Source organism: Ovis aries, chromosome 11, assembly GCF_016772045.2.
Source record: "Ovis aries strain OAR_USU_Benz2616 breed Rambouillet chromosome 11, ARS-UI_Ramb_v3.0, whole genome shotgun sequence".
Taxonomy (NCBI): domain Eukaryota; kingdom Metazoa; phylum Chordata; class Mammalia; order Artiodactyla; family Bovidae; genus Ovis; species Ovis aries.
In genome coordinates this window covers 14518479-14544587 of record NC_056064.1, presented here as the reverse complement: position 1 = coordinate 14544587, position 26109 = coordinate 14518479, and the positions used below count along the sequence as shown (strand labels likewise).

Genomic DNA, 26109 nt, shown 5'->3' with positions numbered 1-26109 from the left:
AAGTTTATAAAATAACAGAGAAAATTGACAGCTTTCTTCCTTTCAAAAATATAACATGTGTTTCCATTTTATTTTTCTTCTGTGTCCTTCAATATTATTTAAAATTTTTTCTCAGATCAGCTTATCTTAGATATTTGAACTTTTTGTTGCTATTGAAAATTGGGCATTTTCTTTGATTGTTATATTAGGAAACTGAATTTTTGCATATTAATTTTGACATGTGCTTCATATAATGCTATTAATATAACTATTGGTATTCAGTCCAAATTCTTCTATTGTTTATAATAGTTTTTCATTGGATTCTCTTGAATATGGTCCTATGTTCCTCAGTTTTTATCCCTTTAATTTCTTTCTCTTATTTAATGGCACTGGCTAATTAATACTGCACAAAAATTGCAGTAGTGCACATGATGCTTTTCTTCCCAAATTTAATAGAATGCTTCCCATATCTCCCTATTAACATAATGGTCTTTGGGAGATATTGATAGATATAGACATCAATACATAGATATAAATATAATGTTAAAGAAATATCTATGGGTTCCTATTTTATTGTCTTCTAAAAATTAAAATGTATATTCATGCTTTTCAAATGCTTTTTCAGTATATAAGAGGACAATCGTAAAATTTTCTGTATGAAGAAATGGTGGATTATAATAATTACTCTCTTAATGTTGATCCATCCTTTCATTTCTGGACTTCTGTCTTTGCATTTTCATTCATAAGGAAGATTAGTCTGAGTTTTCCTTTTGTATGCTATCTCTGTCAAGTTTTGCAATTACTGTTACTCCAATTTAAAATAACCTGGGAATTTTCCTCTTTTATATGACTCTGGAATAATTTGAATAGTGTCTGTTCTTCAAATGTTTGGTATGATTCCCGGAAAATTTATTTTTTATACCAGAATAATAGGTTATCACTCTATGAGCATAAAGCCCAGTGTTTTCTTTTTAGATATGGTTTATTCAATGTTAATAAGCTCTACTAAAATAGAATTTATTGAATTTTTTAAAAATAATTATCAATGCTTATGTTTATTCTTAGTTTAGTACTGTTTGTTGTGGACAATTAGTAAAATATAAATTGATATGCAAATGAATGCAAAGAGCTCAATTAGGTAAGGTGAAAAAGAAATCTTAATTGGAACGTCATTATCTATTAACTTAATGGTCCTCGATAGACATTTCCACATACATAGGATGCTTCCCTGGTGGCTCAGTGGTAAAGAATCTGCCAGCCAATGCAAGAGACTCGGGTTCTATCCCTGGGTCAGGAAGATTCCCTGGAAGAGGAAATGACAACCCACTCTAGTATTCTTGCCTGGAGAATCCCATGGACAGAGGAGCCTGGCAGGCTACTGTCTGTGAAGTGGCAAAAAAGTTGGACACAACTTAGCGACTAAACAACAAAAGGACATTTATGCATCAGATTCTAATGCCGGATAAGCCATTAACTTTCTGCATATAGCTGATCAAGTGGTTTTTCCTCTCCAGAAGTATAGAAAGAAGACAGCAATGGACTCGCAGGTAAAGCCTAACGTGTTGGGAGCGAGGAATAAGAACAGATGCTATCCTTGGTCCTGAAACACGATTTTGCGCTGTTCTAAACCCAAACATTTGCCTGGAAAATCCCATGGATGGAGGAGCCTGGTAGGCTGCAGTCCATGGGGTCGCTGAGAGTCGGACACCACTGAGCCATTTCATTTCCACTTTTCCTTTCATGCATTGGAGAAGGAACTGGCAACCCACTCCAGTGTTCTTGCCTGGAGAATCCCAGGGACGGGGGAGCCTGGTGGTCTGCAGAGTCGGACACGACTGAATCGACTTAGCAGCAGCAGCAGCAGCAAACCCAAACATGCTTATGCATGTTGTAATTGATCTTCATTGTATTTGTTTTGTGTTCCATCTTGATTTAAATCTTATATGTTCATATTCATAACTGGCACTCCTCTGGTAAATTTGGTAGAGGAGGGCGGTTTTTTTGCCGTTAGTTCAATGTGTACCTCTAATTCAACCAGATCAAAAGTTCCCAATATGGATGAGGGTCAGAATACTGTGAATAGCTTGAAAAAATGAACATTATAAGGTTCTGTCTTCAGATATTTTAATTTATGAAATCTGGAGTGTGGAACCAGCTATCCGTACTTTTAAAATTAATCAGAAATACTGATGATCAGTCCTATTTAAGAAAAAGACCAAAATGTCTTTAAGGGTAATAATGTTCCTGGATTCTATACATGATACTGCCTCAGTGAATGAGACCAGTGAGGGTTCATCTCTAAACTACTTATCATCAATATGTTTGTAGCACTATTACCTTGTACACATGGGCTTTGCAGAGTGTACTTCCAGGACTTTAACAAACGTAACAGTTTATCTCCCTTCTACTAACACAGAAACTGGCTGGTGTCAAGTAGGCAAACCATTGTTGCTACCTGGAAATAAGAGTTGTTGGAGCTCCTTCTTATGTTTCAGACCTTTCTTGGAGTACACTGGTCTGCTCTGAGGAGGGCTGTTAGACAGACTCAGCTGAGATTCAAAGTCTTTGCACAGCTCTGTAAGATCTTAACAAAGAAAGGAAATTCATGTTATTCTGACATAGTTCATCTCTTCACCACTGAAAAAGACTTTATATGAGTGGGTGTATCGTATGGCTCTCTAGGCATGACTTGAGGCATAATAGCAAGATAACACCCCATTCACCCTGTATGGACAAGTGCCTTTATCAAATATGAAAGTTCCCAAATCCATCATAGAGAGATGTTATCTGGAAGTTTGAATGTGTATCCATTCAATATAAATCTCCACTCTCTGTATCTCAATAGCATTTTGTTTTTATTTCTTCTATGGTACATAGCACATTCTTTTAGTACACTTTTCTATGGTGTAAATATTCCCACCATGGACAATTTTAAGCTACCAATATGATGTCACTAAATGGAGAGTCGGGGAAACATGCATCATAACATATCATTTTAGAGTAATTCTATCATGCAGATGGAGAAGGCAATGGCACCCCAGTCCAGTACTCTCTCCTGGAAAATCCCATGGACAGAGGAGCCTGGTAGGCTGCAGTCCATGGAGTTGCTAAGAGTCGGACATGACTGAGCGACTTCACTTTCACTTTTCACTTTCATGTATTGGAGAAGGAAATGGCAACCCACTCCAGTGTTCTTGCCTGGAGAATCCCAGGCACAGGGGTGCCTGGTGGGCTGCCGTCTATGGGGTCGCACAGAGTTGGACACGATTGAAGTGACTTAGCAGCAGCAGCAGCAGCAGCATGCAGATACAATAGATGTAAATACCCCTGCACGCATCATCTTAAAATGTAGTATTATAAGTAATTGGGTTTTTTATTTACTACATTTGTTTTAAATATAATTTATGGAACTGTATAACTTGATTTTTAATAATGACTGTTTAACAACTGGCTCACAACAATCCTGAAAATTTAATAAATCTTAATAAACAGCAAGAGTCAGTTCCAATACACCACTGCAAGGCAATCACCACCCCCCCCCTAAATTTTCTTTTCATCTGATGTGGGAAATTGCCCATTATAAGACACTGGACTCAGGCTTCTCATCACCCAGCCAAATTTTCTCCTGTTTGGAAAGTAGGATACTTGAAGATTAAAAAAACACAGAGTTTAATGGATGTGAGAAGTCAAAGTCATGGCAAATATTTTTAATTGGAGTTTCTGAAGAGGCAGAAAAGACAGGAAGGGAGTTTTTTCCATCTTACCTGGATCTGTATCCATCATCATGCTTAGCCATTCCTCAGTTGTCAGGCTGCAAACATCGTTACCCTTCACCATCCAGGAACTGGGAACGCCCGAGAACACTGCACCACAGAATCGCTTCACTCCGATTACACAAGCATAGCCATATAGCTCTCCCTTGGCTAACACATCCAAGATTTTGACTGTGAAATCTATCTGGCATTGAGATTGGCAAAAATGGACACAAGACAATTTTTGTATTGCTTCTTCTATTTTCTTTTTCAAAGAGTCACGGTCAACATTTTCTTTAGCACATCCTAGAACTTTCCTACTTTTATCATCCACGCCAATAACAAGATAGCCTCCTTCAGTGTTCGCAAATGCAGGGATATACTCTAAAATTGTGTCTTTCGTATATTTTTCAATGTGTTTTGTAGCGAACTGCTTAAACTCTATGAATTGAGACTCAGGAAAAGGCATGACTTCACCATGTTCAAAATGGTCTTTTTGAAAAACACAGTACGTAGGATCCACGTCACGGAGGTCTGGATGTATAACCTTGAAAATTTCACCAAAAGGTTCTTTCCCTGAGGTTCTTTTTGCATTTGTTTTCTTGGTTTTCAGGAAATGGAATGCTTTTCCTGAATCCATGAGAAACACAGAAGTGCCGGATCTACAGTATAACGAAGAACTCAGGCTACAAATGCGGGGCTTAACAGAAGTGTTTTCAAGAAGAGTGTCGCTGCTCCAAGACTTCACAAAAATGTAGTAACAACTCCCTTGTTGCTTTGTCTCGAAGAAAGCTTGCAGATTTGAAAACAGAATAAGCGTTCTCAAAGCTTCTTCTAAATCCAGCCCCATCTCCACAAGATTTTCATCGTTGTTTGCCATTTCCAGTTGAATCACTCCTCCTCCTGAGTTTAATAAAGCACATGCAGCCTGGCTCACTTTCATCTTCTCTTTCTCTCTCTGAACTTTCTGCAGCCTTTTTCTGTTACTTTCACCAAGAGTTACTCTTCCCACATTGATGACCAAGTCTGAGTAAGATGATTCTACCACCAAACGTGAATAATGTCTCTCCATGTTTATTCTGCAACTGAAAACATTAAAACACAAATCTCATGTTGGTGAAGAAGTAGATTGCATAGTACACAAAAATGCGTTTAATAATTTATTTTAAAGTATGTATAATGGACGGAGAAGGCAATGGCACCCCACTCCAGTACTCTTGCTTGGAAAATTTCATAGACGGAGGAGCCTGGTAGGCTGCAGCCCATGGGGTTGCTAAGAGTCAGACATGACTGAGCGACTTCACTTTCACTTTTCCCTTTCATGCATTGGAGAAGGAAATGGCAACCCACTCCAGTGTTCTTGCCTGGAGAATCCCAGGGAACTGGGAGCCTGGTGGGCTGCCGTCCATGGGGTCACACAGAATCGGACACGACTGAAGCGACTTGGCAGCAGCAGCAGCAGCAGCATGTATAACGGAATCAGTTTGTGAAGCATCTATACTTCAATAAAATAAAACTTTTTTAAAGTTTACACTGAGCTGAAAAAGAAAAAAAGAGTGACAGAGAACGGGAGATGAGAAGCGGTGAGAGGAGACTTGAGAGTTAGGAAAGGGCTTATGACAGTAGAAAGCCCAAGAAGGCTTTTGAGGAAGGGAGTGACATGAGCACACAGACATTGTAAAAGACGCATTACTGAGGAACAGATCCATGGTTGCCAAGGGTTATGGGGAGGGAAGGGGTCACTACAAGGGATAACACAGTGGAGTTTGTTGGGGTGATGAAACTGTTCTGTATCCTGATTGTGGTTCTAATTATATGAATCCATGTGCTAGAAATCATAGAACTGCACACCCCAAAAGTAAATTTTATTGCATGATTAATTTTTAAGAGCAGAGGGCACATTATTTACAGATGGAGAACTAATTAGAGAGGAGTAAACCAGTAGGGACAGTTTCACAGTAACCTGAATGAGAGAGAGAGATGATGGCAGCCTGCGCCACAGTAGGTAGGGGCTGTGAGAATGAAGAAGTGTAAATATTTCTGAGAGACATTTAGAAAATATTGATAAAAATTAACACGTCTCTGTATTGACCAGCTAGAGATCAGGAGAAATGATTAAAATTTAGTAACTGGATTTTTGGCTTGGGCAATTGAGTGGTTAGCAGTACCATTTATTGGCCAAAAAAAAAAAAAGTCAATGATTATGGAAGGTGGGTGATTGATAAATGGAGATTCACTCTCCTATTCTCGCCTTCTCGCCACCTCTGTGTATATTTGAAAAGTGTCTAAATAAGTTTTATTTTATTTTATTTTTATTTTTTTCTTAGTTTTTTATTTTTTAAATTTTAAAATCTTTAATTCTTACATGCGTTCCCAAACATGAACCCCCCTCCCACCTCCCTCCCCATAACATCTCTCTGGGTCATCCCCATGCACCAGCCCCAAGCATGCTGTATCCTGCATCAGACATAGACTGGCGATTCAATTCTTACATGATAGTATACATGTTAGAATGCCATTCTCCCAAATCATCCCACCCTCTCCCTCTCCCTCTCCCTCTGAGTCCAAAAGTCCGTTATACACATCTGTGTCTTTTTTCCTGTCTTGCATACAGGGTCGTCATTGCCATCTTCCTAAATTCCATATATATGTGTTAGTATACTGTATTGGTGTTTTTCTTTCTGGCTTACTTCACTCTGTATAATCGGCTCCAGTTTCATCCATCTCATCAGAACTGATTCAAATGAATTCTTTTAACGGCTGAGTAATACTCCATTGTGTATATGTACCACTGCTTTCTTATCCATTCATCTGCTGATGGACATGTAGGTTGTTTCCATGTCCTGGCTATTATAAACAGTGCTGCGATGAACATTGGGGTGCATGTGTCTCTTTCCATTCTGGTTTCCTTGGTGTGTATGCCCAGCAGTGGGATTGCTGGGTCATAAGGTACTTCTATTCGCAATTTTTTAAGGAATCTCCACACTGTTCTCCATAGTGGCTGTACTAGTTTGCATTCCCACCAACAGTGTAGGAGGGTTCCCTTTCTCCACACCCTCTCCAGCATTTATTGCTTGCACATTTTTGGATCGCAGACATTCTGACTGGTGTGAAGTGGTACCTCATTGTGGTTTTGATTTGCATTTCTCTAATAATGAGTGATGTTGAGCATCTTTTCATGTGTTTGTTAGCCATTCGTATGTCTTCTTTGGAGAAATGTCTATTTAGTTCTTTGGCCCATTTTTTGATTGGGTCGTTTATTTTTCTGGAATTGAGCTGCATAAGTTGCTTGTATATTTTTGAGATTAGTTGTTTGTCAGTTGCTTCATTTGCTATTATTTTCTCCCATTCAGAAGGCTGTCTTTTCACCTTGCTTATATTTTCCTTTGTTGTGCAGAAGCTTTTAATTTTAATTAGATCCCATTTGTTTATTTTTGCTTTTATTTCCAGAATTCTGGGAGGTGGATCGTAGAGGATCCTGCTGTGATTTATGTCGGAGAGTGTTTTGCCTATGTTCTCCTCTAGGAGTTTTATAGTTTCTGATCTTACATTTAGATCTTTAATCCATTTTGAGTTTATTTTTGTGTGTGGTGTTAGAAAGTGATCTAGTTTCATTCTTTTACAAGTGGTTGACCAGTTTTCCCAGCACCACTTGTTAAAGAGATTGTCTTTACTCCATTGTATATTCTTGCCTCCTTTGTCAAAGATAAGGTGTCCATATGTGTGTGGATTTATCTCTGGGCTTTCTATTTTGTTCCATTGATCTATATGTCTGTCTTTGTGCCAGTACCATACTGTCTTGATGACTGTGGCTTTGTAGTAGAGCCTGAAGTCAGGCAAGTTGATTCCTCCAGTTCTATTCTTCTTTCTCAAGATTGCTTTGGCTATTCGAGGTTTTTTGTATTTCCATACAAATCTTGAAATTATTTGTTCTAGTTCTGTGAAAAATGTGGCTGGTAGCTTGATAGGGATTGCATTGAATTTGTAAATTGCTTTGGGTAGTATACTCATTTTCACTATATTGATTCTTCCGATCCATGAACATGGTATATTTCTCCATCTATTAGTGTCCTCTTTGATTTCTTTCATCAGTGTTTTATAGTTAGGGAAGAGACCCCGGCGCGCCCCCCGTGGGGGACGCCCCCTCGCGGGAGCGGCCCCCCGCGGTGGGGGGGGGGGAGCGCTGGGAGGGGGGAGAGCTCGGCAACGAGGGCTGGCTCCCTCGGCCCCGGGGTTTGGCGAGCGCTGCTGCCGGGGGGCTGTAACACTCGGGGAGGGTGGGCCCGCTAAATAAGTTTTAAAATTGATTTCATCCATTAGCTGGGTGGTGGACAAACTGGTGTTCATTATATTGTTCTCTATTTTTTTCCTGTAAATTTGAAATTACTCATGACATAAAAAAGAAAACTTTCACCTCCAAAAATTTTTAAAGGAGAGTAGGACATATGAAGGCAATGGCACCCCACTCCAGTACTCTTGCCTGGAAAGTCCCATGGATGGAGGAGCCTGGTAGGCTGCAGTCCACGCTAAGGGTTGGACATGACTGAGCGACTTCCCTTTCACTTTTCACTTTCATGCATTGGAGAAGGAAATGGCAACCCACTCCAGTGTTCTTGCCTGGAGAATCCCAAGGACCGGGGAGCCTGGTGGGTTGCCATCTGTGGGGTCGCACAGAGTTGGACACGACTGAAGTGACTTAACAGCAGCAGCAGGGCATATGAATTTGAAGTAACAAAGTAGTTGAACTTTTGGACTATGCATTCTAACAAAACAAAGATGGCCAGGGCAAAGAGTGGATCTGAGAAATGGGGGAAAAGAAAGATAATGGATTCTAAGACTTTATGATGCCAAAAAACGTATATTTGGGAGTGATTGAGCAAATCAACAAAACTCAACACTACCATAGTAAGGAGAGAGCTCTTAAGACTCAGGGTTGTGTTGCAACCTAGACAGTAATTTTTTTTTCGTTTGCTTGATTATACACTGAAGCATGACATTGAAATATTTCATTTATTAATTTTTTTTAGCACAGGAAACATTTAATGGGCACTCACCAAGGGCAGACTAACTGCTGTGAAAGACACATATGACTATTGGAGATTTATGGGTTAGGGTCCATCAAATTACCATGATGTGGTTTAAATGGTATGTGGAGAAAAATTCATAGCCCTAAATGTCTGTCATAGTAAGAGAGAGAATTTAAATAAAATGATTTGCATCAACATTTAAAGAATTTAGGAAAAAGAACCAGGTCACAAAAGAACAGGAATAACAGATGTACAGGCAGAAGAAAGTTGGAAAATTAAAAAGCAATTATTTGATTAATTAACAAGATTGAGAGTTATTTTTTTATTTGTTTTGCTTTTTGCCTGTTTGATTTTTGTTTTTTAGATAAACCACTAGCATCTTGTTTATTTAAATTTTATTGAAGTACAGTTGATTTACAATGTTGTGTAAGTTTCAGGTGTACAGCAAAGTGACTCACTTATACGTATACAGATATTATTCTTTTTCAGATTCTTTTCCCATATAGGGTATTACAGAATATTGAGTAGAGTTCCCTGTGCTAAACACTAGGTCCTTGTCAATTATCTATTCTATATATAGTAGTGTGTGTATGTTAATCCCAAGCTCCTAGCATCTTTATTATTTAAAAAGTTCTCTGAACAAATAGAAGGGTTGTTGATACAGGTGTGGCAAGGAAATAGAATTCTGAGCAGTAAATTATTGGAAGGCCAGGTCATTCACAATCTTACTCATTTGTCTGATAGGTTCCTTGTGATATATTTTATATTTATAAATATCTTATTCTATATTTTATAACCTTTAAGGTGTTCTTGTCAGGTTATTTACACAAAATGCTATTGGGGGCATTTGGACTTCACAGTTTTAATGTTTATTCATATGGATATTTGCTCTCAAGTATTGTGTTTGTATGTGTGCTCAGTTGGGTCCGATTCTTTGTGACCCCATGGACAGCAGCCAGGCTCCTCTGTCCATGGAGTTTTCCAGGCAAGAATACTGGAGTGAGTTGCCATGTCCTACTCCAGGGGATCTTCCAAACTCGGGGAATTGAACCCGTGTCTCCTGCATTGGCAGGCAGATTCATCACCACTGAGCCACCTGGGAAGCCTACTAATATCAGCAACTGATATCATATCAGCAACTGCCTTCTATTATCTAGTAAGCCTGGATTATTTTATATGGCACAGAAAGCTTGAGAACTCCTAATATTTTCTTCTCCCTTTTAAGACCTGAAAGAAAAGCAATAAAGGGAAATGTCTGGTAGATTTCTTTTTAAATAGGCAAAGAAGCAAAATTGGTTTGATTTAAAAATTGAAGGCTCAGAAAAATCAATAACAGAACAAAGCATCAGAGGAGTTATAACAAGGAAAACTTTTAAGTGCCTGGCTCCATTGTGTTTACTGGTGAGATTTTTTAAATTTCAAAATCATATAATTTCTACATTATTAGATATAAAGTGTTTGACACATGAAAAACTACGGCCTGCTACAAAATTCAGTATTGTCATATATTTCATGAACAACGTTATGACACTCAATAATTCTTTCACCTATTTTTCCTTTATCTCTTATGATCTTCATATTACAGATTTTTTAAACATTGTAAGCATGAGATGAAGAGTTTGGCATTCTGCTTTTATCATTAACATGTCTGTAAACCTCTGAAGTCATTATATTTCTAATTATATGTTTTAAAGACAACAAAACTTTTCATCAAGTACATATAATATTAATGAACTGGACATTTTTCTATTGTTAAACATTTCTCTTGCTTCCAATTCTTAATAATAAGCAATACTGCATTTACTTAACAGCTGTTTAGTGGACATCTCTTATTTGCCAGTCACTGTGCTAAATCCAGAGTAGACAGCAGTGAACAAAACAAACCTGGTCCCTGCTCTCAAGATGCCCATTGCTTACGGAAGCTCACTGTTGAATTAGTGACAGTTCAGAATGCTGGGGATGCTTAGAATGGAAACTATCCTTATATGGCAGTTGGAAGGGGGGTGGGTTCAGAGAAGGCTTTCTAGAAAAAGTAATATTTTGAATTAAGATCTGAAGAATGTAAATGAGGTGAAGAGTTAATTAGGTGAAGAAGGGTGGAAAAAACTTTCCAGAAGGAAGTAGGAAGGAATATATCAGGTTAAAGGATGGACTGTCTGAAACACTAAGATGGAGGGACAGAGAGGGAGGAAATGAGACTAGACAGGTGACCAAGAGTCACCTGTATATTGGCTGGCAGGCCCCTTTAAGGATTCAGACTTGATCCTGAAGGTAATGGGAAGCCATTGGAGGATTTTAAGCAGGAAGGCATAGCATCAGATGTACTGTGTGTGTGTATATATATACTTTTTTTTTTTTTACAAAGTTCCTTCTAGCTTCAGTGTGGAGAATGAATTGGAAGAGACTACAGTAATTGTGGAAGAGAACTTTGGGGATGCTATTTCAATAGTCCAATGAGAAAAGATGGTGGTGTGTACCACTAGGATATGAAGAGAAATAAACAGAGTTGAGAGATATTTAGAAATAAATTGAAGGACCTGGTATTTGATGGAAACTCAAATCCATTATTTGAACTGTTTTTCTTCCTCCCTAACCCAATAGATAGAAACCAAAACTAGCCACTCACTGTGAGTTTATGACAAATTGCTTCTCAACCTAGATTAAAACAGGGAACAACATGCAAAAATCTGCACACAGATGTTTCTAGCAGCTTTATTCATAACTTCCCAAACTTAGAAGCAGTCAATATCCTTCAGCACGTGAATGAGTAAACAAACGGGTACACCCAGACAGAGGTATATTACCTACGCTAAAAAGAAATGAGCCATCAAGTCAGGAAAGACAAAAAGGAAATTTAAATGCATATTACAAAGTGACGGAAGACAATGTGAAAGGGCATACTGTATGATTTTAACTATAAGACATTCTGGAAAAGGCAAAACTGTAGAGACAGTGAAAATATCAGTGGTTGTCAGGAGTTGTGGGAAGGGAAGGATAAGCAGGTGGAGAACAGAGGATTTTTGAGGCAGTGGGAATACTCTGTATAACAGTATAGTTGTGGCTGCATGTCATGTCATTATACATTTGTCCAAACCATGGAATGTACACCAAGCGTGAACCATAAAGTAAGCTATGGACTTTGAGTGATCATGATCTTTCAATGTAAGTTCATCAATTGTAACAAATGTACCACTGTGTTGCCGGGGGTTGGGGGGGGGGGGTGTCGATGATGCGAAGGTAATGCCAGTGTAGGGGCAAGGGATATGGAAATGTCTGTACTTTCCTCTCAATTTTGCTGTGAGCCATGGATTTCCATGGAAGTTCAGTGGTGGTGAAGACTCCATGCTTCCAACACCCAAAAGAGTTGAGTACCTATCCTCAAAAACCTGCACATGAATGTTCATAGTAGCTTTGCTCATGATTACAAAAATTTGGAAGCAACGAAGATGTTTTTCAACTGATGAATGGGTAAACAATGTATGTAAGGAGGTAAGAACAGTCTTTTTTTTTCAAGCACTATTTGTAACACCAAGTTGAGGAAGTAGCCTGTCTATCAAAAATAGAATGAGGAAATAGAACATGGTAATTTTACTGAAAAGAATGTTGTGAACCACTTTAAGAGAATAAACTAAAACACACAGAATGACATAGATGTCAGAAACAAAATACAGAGTTTAAAAAAGCAAGTTGCAGGGGGGCGGTCCTAAGATGGCTGAGAAATAGGACAGGAAGACCACTTTCTCCCCCACAAATTCATCAAAAGAACATTTAAACGCTGAGTCATTACCATAAAACAACTTCTGAATGCCGGCAGAGGACATCAGGCACCCAGAAGAGCAGTCCAGTGTCTTCTTCGAAAGGAGGTAGGAAAAAATATAAAAGACAAAAAAAGAGACAAAAGTGGTAGGGACGGAGCTCCTTCCCGGGAAGGGAGTCTTAAAAGAGAGAAGTTTCCAAACACCAGGAAACACTCTCACGGCTGAGTCTGTGGCGAGCCTTGGAAGCACAGACATAACTGGGAGGGAAAATAAATAATTAAAACCAACAGATTACGTGCCCAACGGTAACTCCCCCAGCGGAGAAGCAGCGCAGACGCCTGCACCTGCCACTAGCAAGCGGGGGCTGGGCAGGGAGGCGCGGGCTGCCGTGCTTAGAGTAAGGACCGGCTGGAATGCCCCAGGGCAATCAGAGCGAACTAACGGGCTAGCAAACCAGGCTGGGGGACAGCTACCACGCGAAAAGCCCTAACCTAAGATACCGCCAGGCCCGCGCACAGAACAAAGGACTGAACAGAGCTAGCCTGCTGCAGACCGGCCCCCTTTTTTAGCACTTTCGTTTCAGCTCCTCCACCCTCCCCTCCTCACCACTCTACGTGTTCTTCGAGTGCGCACGCGCGTTTGTGTGTGTGTGTGTGTGTGTGCATGTGTGTAGATTTGAAAATTATAGTCTAGGAAGGGAAGTAGAGCCTCTGCATGTGGGCCCAAGGGGAAGAATAGAATGGGGAAGGTTGTGAGCACCCCAAAAAACAAAACAAAACAGACCCTAGAGAGAGGAGACCCACAACCTCGGACAGGACTGCCCCAGGCATTATGATATCTTGTATTTCCCAGCGCGAGACTCAACCCAGAGAACCATAAAGCCCACATCCTGTTCATGATTCAGTTACCTCCTTTGACTTCTTCCTTTCCATCGTGTCAGTACTGTAGGCACAGTCTCTGGTAATTTGTCCTTATTTAATTGGGGTCTAAAAAATCATGTTAGGGCTTCCCTCATGGCTCAGTGGTAAAGAATCTGCCTGCCAGTGCAGAAGACACGGGTTAAATCCCTGATCCAGAAAGTTCGCACGTGCCACAGAGCAACTAAACCCATGTGCCAAAACTACTGAGCCTATGTTCTAGAACCCAGGAGGTGCAACCACTGAGCCCACACTGCAACAGATAGGGACAGAATGAAGGGACAAAATAGGTGATTAAATAGTCAATTCCACTAGGGGGTTGTAAATAAAAGAATATGGGAGACTCACAAGTTGATGATTACTCAAGAGAGCAGGTGAGTTTAACCATAAAACCAAGCATGTTTACTTAACAATGAACTCATGCAAGAGAAGCAAGGGACATGCCCCCAAACAATAAAACAGCGGTGGCAAGGAGACCCACATCCTGCCCTGTGAGTTCAGGACACTAATGATCCCTAGCACATTCTTTCTGCACACATGAAAAACCAGGAATGTGTAGACCTAGCCTGACCAGGCAGGGACAAGGAAACTCCCCTGCTCAACCTGGAGAAGGAACTGATGATAAAAATATGACGCCTACTCAGGAAAGACAGAGAAGGTGTTCTCTCCTTCCTCACTTTTCCTTTGATTATAAAACTGTAGCCCAGTAAGTTCTCAGGGTACAGCATTTATTGCTCCCCCTCTTCTGAGCCTCCAAAGTGCCTTTTCTAATAAATCACTTCTTATGTACCACTTTGCTCTCCCTGAACTCTTCTCTGCACTGAGAACATAAAGGAGTGTGGTATGGGAGCTCTTCAGCGCCCCGCCTAAAGTGTTTCACCGATCAGTTTCACAACTCCTGAAACCTGCGTGCCCTAGGGTCCATGCTGTGCACCAAAGAGAAGCCACCGCCTCGGAGAGGCCTGCGAGTAGCGCCCGCCCGCTGCAACTAGAGAAAGCCCTCACAGCACAGCCAAAAATTAAATAAATACGTAAATTCTAAGAGATCACCTATGACTGCAGTGATAAAAGCATATTTATACTGTAAAGATGAGTGCGGCAACTGATTTCTAAGAAACACTCAGAACATCTGTAGGTGTTGCCTATGTCTAGTAAAATATATACCTACTATCACAGGTGACCTTTTTCCTATTACAGATTGGCAAATATTTTTCAAACATCCACTTGCTGAATTATTCAAAATCATACATTCGTTTGTTCCCCATCTCCAAAAAGATTAGAAAAAGCAATTTGTTAAAGTTGGGCAAGTTAATTCCCAGTGCTTTTGATAAATGTTGGTAAACAAAATAATCAAACTTTTGAACACTCTTGCAAAAAATAACCTGGGAAATCCAATGAGGTCCGAGCTTCTGGGCTAATACATTTAAGTTTTTCCTGAAAACAAAAGTGTGTATATATCATGAAAAACAAAACCCTTTTCGTAGAGATCAACCAACTGGGTACCTGACAGAAAATCCTGACAGTCACCCCTTCCCGCCAAAGCTCTAGCTCCTCCCTGATCTATCTGAGAGTTTGCTTCCAGATAGTTGGTTATCTGTCCACCCCACAATCCTCTCCACCACTGTCTCAGACCTCAGGGTGTCTGGCTGGAATCCTGCATCCCATATTCCAGGCCTGAGCTAGAAGGTAAGTCCCATCAAAGGACCAGTTCTCTTCACTGTCTATTTCACTTAAGAAAAATGTGGGCATAACACGTTCACCACAGTTTCTCTTGTCTAAAGTAGATCTGAAAGGGTCTCTAGCCACAGGGTGAATTTATTTATATATGTGTGTGTGTATATGTGTATATATATATATATATATTTTTTTTTAAAGGAAATGGCAACCCACTCCAGTATTCTTGCCTGGAGAATCCCACGGACAGAGGAGCCTGGTGGGCTACAGTCCATGGGGTCGCAAAGAGTCAGACACGACTGAGCAACTAACACACACATACATTTATTAATTGTAGGACAATTTACAATATTGTGATGGCTTTTGCCATACACCAACATGAATGAGCCATAGGTATACATATGTCCCCTCCTTATAGCCTCTTCCCACAGCCCTCCCCTTCCCATCCCTCTATGTTATCACAGAGCACGGGCTTTGGGTTCCACAGGGTGGATTTTTATCTTAGCATTCTTTGGTCTTTTTTCCAGCCCATCTTTTCTGTTGAGCAGGCATGGCTCCAGTCTCTCCAGGTAGTCTCAGGGTTGGGGTGCTGAAGAGAAAAATATCTGAGTTCTGACCTGTTCACGGATCCTCAGCTTCACAAAAGCAAGCCCAGGAGAAATGCCAAGCTTTTATTTTCTTAAAAAAGGAAACTAGAATGTTCTCATCGTTTTAAAGTTCCCGCTATTTTAATGTTCCCGCCTTTTTAAAGTTTCAATTTCCTGAAACCAAGTTAAGTGTGCTCCTGTCTTTTAGGTTTTGATTTCTCAAAAAACTAATTAGATGGCATTTATGGCTGCCTTCCCAACCTCAAGAAAGAGAGCCGACTGTTGGCTGTCAGTCAGCAGGATTTTGTCTTTTTAATAAGTAATTGAAAGTGTGTTACTTCTGCATTGAAACCTTAAACATCTAGGAGAGCAATGCTACAGAAAAATCTGTTGGATACAGATCAAACTATTATTAAGGATTTCACCCTAGGGAATGGAATCAGAAAGGAAGAGGGAGAGGGAGGGAGGAAATGTTATTTTGTACACTATGCCTGTATTATTTGAGAAATGTTTAATGCAATAGAAAAGAAAACAGTGCTAGAGCCAGACAGAGAATTAAGCAGTACACCTCACTGACTTTCTTACTTAATTTTTCTAGTAGCCTCTATAAGTAAGCTCAACAATTGCCGTTGAAACCAGTTGAAATTGTTGCTGGATTTCCTGTTCCTGAATTGACTAATACTGTTAGTTTTGTATTGAGTAAGTTGTTAAGTTTCTCCTACTTAGCACCTTGATCGGCAACCTCTCCCATAGCTTACGGAAATCAGAGTCCCCTGTTTTTTGGTTTCTTTTGGGTAGCCATCTTTACAGGTTGCAAAAATTATTACAATATGAATTTAGCGATCACTCCTAATATTCAGAAAAAGTGTTGTGCACTAGAGGGAACTGAGTTTAGGATGTGAGGAGGCAGTGTTCTCTGACCATCTCAGTCTATCAATAACCAATGTAGTTCTTCAGCAATAATCATCAGGAACCTCTGAGAAAAAAATTAAAAGTGATTACTTACAGACTCTGGACGTTACACAACAGGCCGGGGCGCACAGCAAGATCAGGAGTAGAAATGAGCACACTGGCCTGGTGTTCGGCTCTCTCTGGAGGTAGAAGATGAGGGTTTAGGGTTTGGCAGGTTCCCAATTGGTGAACTTGAAACATGAGGGCGGAATTTAAAGTGTGGGGAGCAGGGGGCGGAGAAAAAAAAAAACAAACAACCGGAAACCCAGGGGGAATTCCCTGGCAGTCCAGAGGTTGGGACTCTGCACTTTCCCTGCAGAGGATGCAGGTTTAATCCTTGGTGTGGAAACTAAAATCCCACAAGCTACTTGGGCACAGCACCCAAAGACAAAAAAACAAACAAACAAAAAAGCCTAGCAATGCTTCAAACTGTCACTAATGAAATCAACTAAAATCTCAAAAGCAGAAGAACCTGACTGGCAATGTGTTTATTCAAGCTAATGATCCTTGAAGTAAGGAAAGAAAAAAAAATTTTTCAGCTGTCAGGTTCTACACTACAACAAAATTAGTTCCCAATCTTGGCTTCTCATCAGAATCTTTCAGCACATTTTTTTAAAAAAATGCAGATTCCAACGATTTACAAATAAAATAATTTTTTATTTTAAAAAGAAAGAGGGGGATATAAAAAACAAACAAAAATAAAGCAGATTCATGGAGAATTAAATAGTCAGTCAGTCAGTTCAGTTGCTCAGTCGTGTCCGACTCTTTGTGACCCCATGAATCACAGCACGCCAGGCCTCCCTATCCATCACCAACTCCCAGAGTTCACCCAATTTACGTCCATCAAGTTGGTGATGCCATCCAGCCATCTCATCCTGTCGTCCCCTTCTCCTCCTGCCCCCAATCCCTCCCAGCATCAGGGTCTTTTCCAATGAGTCAACTCTTCCCATGAGGTGGCCAAAGCATTGGAATTTCAGCCTCAGCAAGTCCTTCCAATGAACACCCAGGACTGGTCTCCTTTAGGATGGACTGGTTGGAACTCCTTCCAGTCCAAGGGACTCTCAAGAGTCTTCTCCAGAACCACAGTTCAAAAGCATCAATTCTTTGGTGCTCAGCTTTCTTCACAGTCCAACTCTCACATCCATACATGACCACTGGAAAAACCATAACCTTGACTAGATGGACCTTTGTTAGCAAAGTAATGTCTCTGCTTTTGAATATGCTGTCTAGGTTGGTCATAACTTCCCTTTCAAGGAGTAAGCGTCTTTTAATTTCATGGCTGCAATCACCATCTGCAGTGATTTTGGAGCCCCAAAAAATAAAGTCTCACAGTTTCCACTGTTTCCCCATCTATTTGCCATGAAGTGATGGGACCAGATGCCATGATCTTTGTTTTCTGAATGTTGAGCTTTAAGCCAACTTTTTCACTCTCCTCTCTCACTTTTATCAAGAGGCTTTTTAGTTCCTCTTCACTTTCTGCCATAAGGGTGGTGTCATCTGCATATCTGAGGTTATTGATATTTCTCCCAGCAATCTTGATTCCAACTTGTGCTTCTTCCAGCCCAGCGTTTCTCATGATGTACTCTGCATATCAGTTAAATACGCAGTTTTAAGATCCCCAGGTAATTCTATGGTCTGCAAGGTTCAGGAACTCCTGGACTCCCATATTTCCTGTCTCTTGTCACAATCTTTTGGCTCACTATTGATGGTGAATTGTCCTAGAAATTGCTAGTGATATAGATTGCCACACAAAGCCAGTTGGTACCAAATCTGGTTGAATGTGGTGAGCATCATCACTTCAGGACATTGCCTACATGTGGCAGAGGAGGTAATGATCTGATTGTAAAAAACCAATGCAACCTACCAAGTACCCCAGAAACAGCAAGCATCACTAAAATATTAAAATAAATACTTAAGAAGCATCCAGTGAGGAAAAGCTCAGCAATGACCAGGAGATGTCTTAATAGCTGCCATAGGGGCTTGCTAGGTGGCTCAGACAGTAAAGAGTCCACCTGCAATGCAGGAGACCTGGGTTCCATCCCTGGGTGGGGAAGACCCCCGGAGGAGGAAATGGCTACCCACTCCAGTAATCTTGCCTGGAGAATCCCATGAACAGAGGAGTCTGATGAGCTACAGTCCATGGGGGTCACAAAGAGTTGGACACGACTGAGCAACTAACACTTTTCACAGAGGATTTAGCATTGTGCCTGCATTTCATAGTACCTCTGTGTTGAAGCTTGGAGCAGGCTGCCCCATGACATGCCCCAGTGGTATACTGATTGTTTGGGGTTAAAGTTACTGGAGAAAGAGCTGGTGAGGGAAAGATTGATATTAAAACAATAACACTCTGACCTCCCCTTCATTCCCCCCAAGTAGAAAATAAATCACCCATGTGAAACGATCCCCCTATGCCAGGCGTATAGAGAGTATGCTTATCACCAGCTAAGGAATTCAAGGCTAATAAAGCCGAATAAACAGACTCTCTTCCCTCATGAGTCTACTACCCCACGCACAAACCCCTTTCTAAAATCTTCATTAATAATTCTGTATCTAAGAATGTTATATGAACAGACTGCTTTGGTCACTTGGTCTGGGTGGGGTTAGGGCATAGGGGTAGAATTTCTATGACCTCTGTGTATATTAATTTTTTCCTTTTTTTAATTTAAAAATATTTATTTATTTATCTAACTATGCAGTGTGTTAGCTGGGCATGCAGGATCTTCTATTCTTTTAACAGCTGTGCTGGGTCTTCGTTGCTTCCTGGGCTTTCCTCTAGTTGTGGCGAGTAGGGGCTGCTCTCGTCACGGTGTGCAGGCCTCTCATTGCAGCGGCTTCTCGTGTTGCAGAGCACAGGCTCAATAGTTGTAGCACGTGGGCATGGTTGTTTCATGGCATGTGGGATCTTCCTGGATCGGGGCTCAAACCCTTGTCCCCGGCATTGACAGGCAGATTCTTTACCACTGAGCCCCCAAAGAAGTCCCGGCACGCAGGATCTCTAGTCACAGCATTTGAGCTCTTAGTTGCTGCATGAGGGATCTAGTTCCCTGACCTGGGCTTGGACATGGGGCCCCTGCCTTGGAAGGGTAGAGTCTTAGCCACTGGACCACCAAGGAAGTCCCTGTCTTGTTCATTTGTCTTGTGTTAATCTACAGCTAAAATAACTGAAGACAGGTAGTGGGGGGATATTTCACACTCCTCAACTTTCCTTCCCTAGGAGGAAACTAAGCTTCGGAAAGATTAAGCAACTGTGCTTGATCATATGCCAGGCACTGAGAATTTACAAGTGGTTTAACAGCTACTGCTTGCTGACACTTAGATTGTGTACCAAACACATGGAACACAGCATCTAATCTTTACAACCACCACTGAGAGATGGATATAATAATGGTGATTTCCATTTCATACAAGAAAGAGCAGTTAAACTGCCCAAATCACATTTGAGTGCCTGAGCCTTGTTGAATTTGGCTCTGAAACCCACACAAGTACATGGGCATCTCCTCAAAGCTCAGTCTGATAGACGTAATGGTCATTTCTGGATAGCGTTTTAAGAAATGGGTGAGTGCTCTTCCTGTAATCCAATCACAGTCTCTACCCATTTCCAGGCAAGAGCACTGGAGTGGGTTGCCATTTCCTTCTCCAGTGCATGAAAGTGAAAAGTGAAAGTGAAGTCGCTCAGTCGTGTCCAACTCTTAGCGACCCCATGGACTGCAGGCCACCAGGCTCCTCCGCCCATGGGATTTTCCAGGCAAGAGTACTGGAGTGGGGTGCCATTGCCTTCTGGCAACGTTTAACAGGTTTCCTAAATGATTTCCAAATTCCCTAGAGCTGAGAGGGGCCTAGGTTCTGGAATTTTAACAACCACACCAGGTGATTCCTCTCGGGAAAATTTGGACAACACTGTTTAGGTATCTTTGGATCAACAAAGGTTTGTTTTACAGACCTCTTGAGTTGTGTGCCTGCCAACATCCATCCTTCAGGGAAGGCACAAGCCCCAATGCCAGCTTCTCAGCGTGACCTGTGAGGAAATGAGGGAAGAAGAATGCTTCTGTCCTAATCACGTTCCTCTGTTCTAAGTTCACTAAAATGTCTACCCTCCACGTCCACCTCCATATTTTATGGAGTTTGGGAAATAGCTTCTTTTTGGTTGTCGTCATTTTGCTCTACTTGATAAGATGTTTTCATTTATTTATAAATAAAAAAATATAAATATTTACTTATGTGCTCTGGGCTTTCTCTAGCTGTGGTGAGTAGGGAGTACTCTTCCTTACAGTGTGCAGGCTTCTCATTGCTGTGTCTTCTCTTACCACAGAGCACAGGCTGCAGCCCAGGCTTCAGTACTTCTCGTGCATGGGCTTAGTTGCTCTGAGGCCTGAGAAATCTTCCTGAACCCATGTACCCTGCATTGGTAGGCAAATCCTTATCCAGGGAAGTCCTGGTGAAGAGTTCCTGTATTTTTTACATCATCTTCTTCCCCTATAGGGGTAAATTCAGGCAGATTTGGCTGAGGAATCAACTGGAACATCAGAGACTCTGCTACACCAAGAGTTGCTCCTTCCTAGGCTGTAAATGCGGACAAGGTCTCAATGGGAGACTGCAGAGTGGAAAGAGACCTCCAGAACAACCAACCCCAACAGGATGCAAAATGCAGTGTATACTATGATTACAACTCTGCTGAAATATATCTGCCGATGGACTAACACTGGAAATGAATAAGCAAGAATGAAAGCAACTGTGTGATACGGTGGTCGGAACAGAGATGAGTTTTCTTTTGTTATTCTCTGCTTTTCGATCTTTCTGTAATGTCATTAGTGAGGGCTTCCCAGATGGCATTAAAGGTAAAGAACCTGCCTGCCAATGCAGGAGACAAAAAAGAGGTGGGTTCAATCCCTGGACAGAGAAGCCTGGCAGCTACAGCCCATAGGGTCATACAGAGTCAGACACGACTGAAGAGACTTAGCATGCACGCACACACGCATGCAAGATATATACATGGGGCTTCCCAGGTGGTGCAGTGGTAAAAGAACCCACCTGCCAATGCAGGAGACACAGGAGACATGGGTTCGATCCCTGGGTTGGGAAGATCTCCTGGAGGAGGAAATGGCAACCCACACCAGTATTCTTGCCCGAAATTTTCTGTGGACAGAGGAGCCTGGCAGGATACAGTCCATGGATTCACAAAGAGCTGGGCATGACTGAGCACGTGAGCACAGCATATATATATATAGATAGATAGATAGATAGATAAATAGATAGATATCCTTCCCCCTCCCCCCGATCAAGGGACTCGAAAGAAGACGGATTGGAATTTTACATAAAGTCACCAGGAAGCCCCTCCAAGTTTGCAGTATGAGAAGGCAAGATGTAGCCGTCTCAGAGGGGATTTGCCATTTCATGTTAGGAGTCCCTGATCTTGGACAGGTCAGGAATATGGCCTGAGTCTGATCCTGAGCTTTGCAGAAAAAGAAATTCAGGTTTTTCCAGAATGATCAGGAGGCTCTGGGAGAGCTGACAGACATTGAATATAGGAAACAGTAGAGACTACTCAGCTGTTTTTCCTTTCAGCGGCGGCCAATGCTTTCTAGAGATGACAGCTTGACAGAGGATCCTGATAGCAAACTTGGGTATTCTCACCTCTGGGGAGTATCTTCAGAGTATTTCTATGCTCTCAGAGTTGAGATGATTAAATCAAGGATTCTCTTTAAATGCTTTATTTATTCAGCTTGGATACCTTGACATGTGCTTTTAAGAAAATTAAATTCTCTGTGCCTCAGTTGTACCATCTATGAAACTGGAATAATGTGTATATGATATACCTCATAGAGTTGTAAGAAAGTATGCCAAGCCTTAGCAAATAGTAGCTGGTTGTATCAATAATAACATCTCAGTAAACAGTAGCAAATGGTTATTGTAAATCCTGTGCTTATTTCAAATTGAAGCCTCTTGAAGATAATTTGATGTTCACTCTCTCCAAAACCTTGAGCAAAAATGGGGCAGCTCAGCTTCATAGGAAATCTAGTTTACCGCTCTACTCTTCCTCTTTCCTTACATGGGTTTCTCCATGGCAGAGTCTCTCTTCAAAAAAAAAAAAATTCATATCTGGAATTCCCTGGCAGCCCAGTGGTTAGGAGTCCATTGCACATGACATGAGTGTGATCCCTGGTCAGGGAACTAAGATCCCACAAGCCACACAGCATGGCCAAAAGAACATTTTTTTAAAGAGTCCTATTGATGTGAAAAGAAGAGAAGCGAAAAGCAAAGGAGAAAAGGAAAGATATAAGCATCTGAATGCAGAGTTCCAAAGAATAGCAAGGAGAGATAAAGCCTTCCTCAGCGATCAATGCAAAGAAAGAGAGTAAAAGAACAGAATGGGAAAGACTAGAGATCTCTTCAAGAAAATTAGAGATACCAAGGAAACATTTCATGCAAAGATGGGCTCAATAAAGGACAGAAATGGTATGGACCTAACAGAAGCAGAAGATATTAAGAGGCAGCAAGAATACACAGCGGAACTGTACAAAAAAGATCTTCATGACCAAGATAATCACGATGGTGTGATCACTCACCTGGAGCCAGAGATCCTGGAATGTGAAGTCAAGTGGGCCTTAGAAAGCATCACTACGAACAAAGCGAGTGGAGGTGATGGAATTCCAGTTGAGCTAGTTCAAATCCTTGAAGATGATACTGTGAAAGTGCTACACTCAATATGCCAGCAAATTTGGAAAACTCAGCAGTGGCCACAGGACTAGAAAAGGTCAGTTTTCATTCCAATCCCAAAGAAAGGCAATGCCAAAGAATGCTCAAACTACTGCACAATTGCACTCATCTCACATGCTAGTAAAGTAATGCTCAAAATTCTCCAAGCCAGGCTTCAGCAATACATGAACTGTGAACTTCCAGATGTTCAAGCTGGTTTTAGAAAAGGCAGAGGAACCAGAGATCAAATTGCCAACATCTGATGGATCATGGAAAAAGGAAGGGAGTTCCAGAAAAACATCTATTTCTGTTTTATTGACGATGCCAAAGCCTTTGACTGTGTGGATCACAATAAACTGTGGAAAATTCTGAGATGGGAATACCAGACCACCTGACCTGCCTCTTGAGAAACCTATATGCAAGTCAGGAAGCAACAGTTAGAACTGGACATGGAACAACAGACTGGTTCCCAATACGAAAAGGGGTACGTCAAGGCTATATATTGTCACCCTGCTTATTTAACTTCTATGCAGAGTACATCATGAGAAACGCTGGGCTGGAAGAAGCACAAGCTAGAATCAAGATTGCTGGGAGAAATATCAATAACCTCAGATATGCAGATGACACCACCCTTATGGCAGAAAGTGAAGAGGAACTAAAAAGCCTCTTGATAAAAGTGAGAGAGGAGAGTGAAAAAGTTGGCTTAAAGCTCAACATTCAGAAAACTAAGATCATGGCATCTGGTCCCATCACTTCCTGGGAAAGAGATGGAGAAACAGTGGAAATAGTGTCAGACTTTATTGTTTTGGGCTCCAAAATTACTGCAGATGGTGATTGCAGCCATGAAACTAAAAGACGCTTACTCCTTGGAAGGAAAGTTATGACCAACCTAAATAGCATATTAAAAATCAGAGACATTACTTTGCTAACAAAGGTCCATCTAGTCAAGGCTATGGTTTTTCCAGTGGTCATGTATGGATGTGAGAGTTGGACTGTGAAGAAAGCTGAGCACCAAAGAATTGATGCTTTTGAACTGTGGTGTTGGAGAAGACTCTTGAGAGTCCCTCGGACTGCTAGGAGATCCAACCAGTCTATTCTAAAGGAGATCAGTCCTGGGTGTTCTTTGGAAGGACTGATGCTAAAGCTGAAACTCCAATAGTTTGGCCATCTCATGCGAAAAGTTGACTCATTGGAAAAGACCCTGATGCTGGGAGGGATTGAGGGCAGGAGGAGAAGGGACGACAGAGGATGAGATGGCTGGATGGCATCACCGACTCGATGGACATGAGTGTGAGTGAACTCCGGGAGCTGGTGATGGACAGGGAGGCCTTGTGTGTTGCATCTCATGAGGTCGCAAAGAGTCAGACACGACTGAGCGACTGAACTGAACTGAACTGAACTGATTGATGTTTAGAAGTATCCTGTCTTTTCTTTTCTCTGGGATAGTACCCAACATCAATTTCAAGTGACCAGAATATTTTTTTATTGATATATAATGTTAAGGTTGCATAATTCATTTTCCTATCTGTAATTCTCCAAGTTACATTCTCCCTCTGAGGTTCTGGGTTAGGGCGACGAATCCTGGTTTTACTCTGCATACAGTCAGCATAATCTGAGCCACCTGTTTCTGAGAGGCCACCACCTCTTTTGTCATCAAAACCTGATGTCAGCATTTTGTTCTCTTGTTTAAGGCAACAGATCTGTATGTGTTTACATACAATGATCTGGGGATTTTCTAAGCACTCACCGGCTTCCCCAGCGGCTCAGATGGTGAAGAATCAGTGTGCAATGCAGGAGACCTGGGTTCGACCCCTGGGTCCGAAAGACCTCCTAGAGAAGGTAATAGCAACCCGCTCCAGTATTCTTGCCTGGAGAATTCCATGGACAGAGGTACCTGGTTGGGCTGTAGTCCATAGGGCCACAAAGAATTGGACATGGCTGAGCAACTATAACACCCTCACTTCACTTTGGCAAAGATGGACACTTCTTTGTCCATCAGAACCAGTATAAATAAAGCGAATCTTTTATCGAGGGCTTTTTGATACAGTCGTCTCATATCTGGGGACCCATACATATACCAAGGAAAGCAAAACTCATATGCCTGAGTAGAATATATGCTTGGCTTGATTTTAAAGTGTAAGACTGCTAGTCACCCAAATCATTAGGAGGATGATTATTGTATAATCTGAGATATCACACGACCATTGAAAATGATCATTGTGAAGATGGTGCTACACCACAGGGAAATGCCAGCATTGGTCAGCTACTGCTGCCAAGCAAACAAACTTAGAATCTCAGTCATACAGGAAATCTTTATTTCTTCTGCATTTGCAGGTCAGTTGGATTTTGGCTGATCCAGGCCAGATCAGTGGAACTTGGCTGATCAGTTGAGTCGACGTCGCTCATTCCTCCATGACTGGTGGGCTGCTCAAGACATCGTCTTTACAAGATGGTAGCAGAAGCTCAGGAGAGTAGGCCTAATGCTGAAATGGGTAGAGCCTCTGTACACATCACAGCTACTAACATCTCATTGGCCGAATAAAGCCCTATGGACAAGTCCACATCAAGGGGGTGGAAAACACACTCCACCTCTGGTGTCAGGAACTATACGTGGTGTAGATCTAGGGAGTGAGGAAGCCTTGAGACGAATAATACAAGCTACAACAGTGCCTCACAAAAAGTTTACATGGAAAACACGCACACACATGATATGAAGTTGATCGTCTAACTTCATAGTAACTATGTAAAAATATTTTTTGCAAGTCAACAAA

The 26109-nt window shown here is 41.3% G+C and overlaps 1 protein-coding gene and 1 long non-coding RNA gene across 2 annotated transcripts in view; one reads left to right on the top strand and one right to left on the bottom strand.

Moving 5' to 3' along the window:
- Positions 1–16833, bottom strand: part of LOC101113346 (schlafen family member 11) — a 73555-nt gene extending 56722 nt beyond the window's left edge. Inside the window, 3 exon segments of the mRNA XM_027975299.3 lie at positions 2435–2563; positions 3744–4816; positions 16701–16833. Of these exon segments, the coding sequence (XP_027831100.2) occupies positions 2435–2563; positions 3744–4803 (1189 nt within the window). The 5' untranslated portion in view covers positions 4804–4816; positions 16701–16833.
- On the top strand, positions 9586–26067 carry LOC121820551 (uncharacterized). The gene is made up of 3 exons (XR_006061090.2): positions 9586–12621; positions 21125–25177; positions 25673–26067. It is a non-coding gene; the product is annotated as an uncharacterized LOC121820551 (long non-coding RNA).
- The last annotated feature ends 42 nt before the right edge of the window (positions 26068–26109 follow it).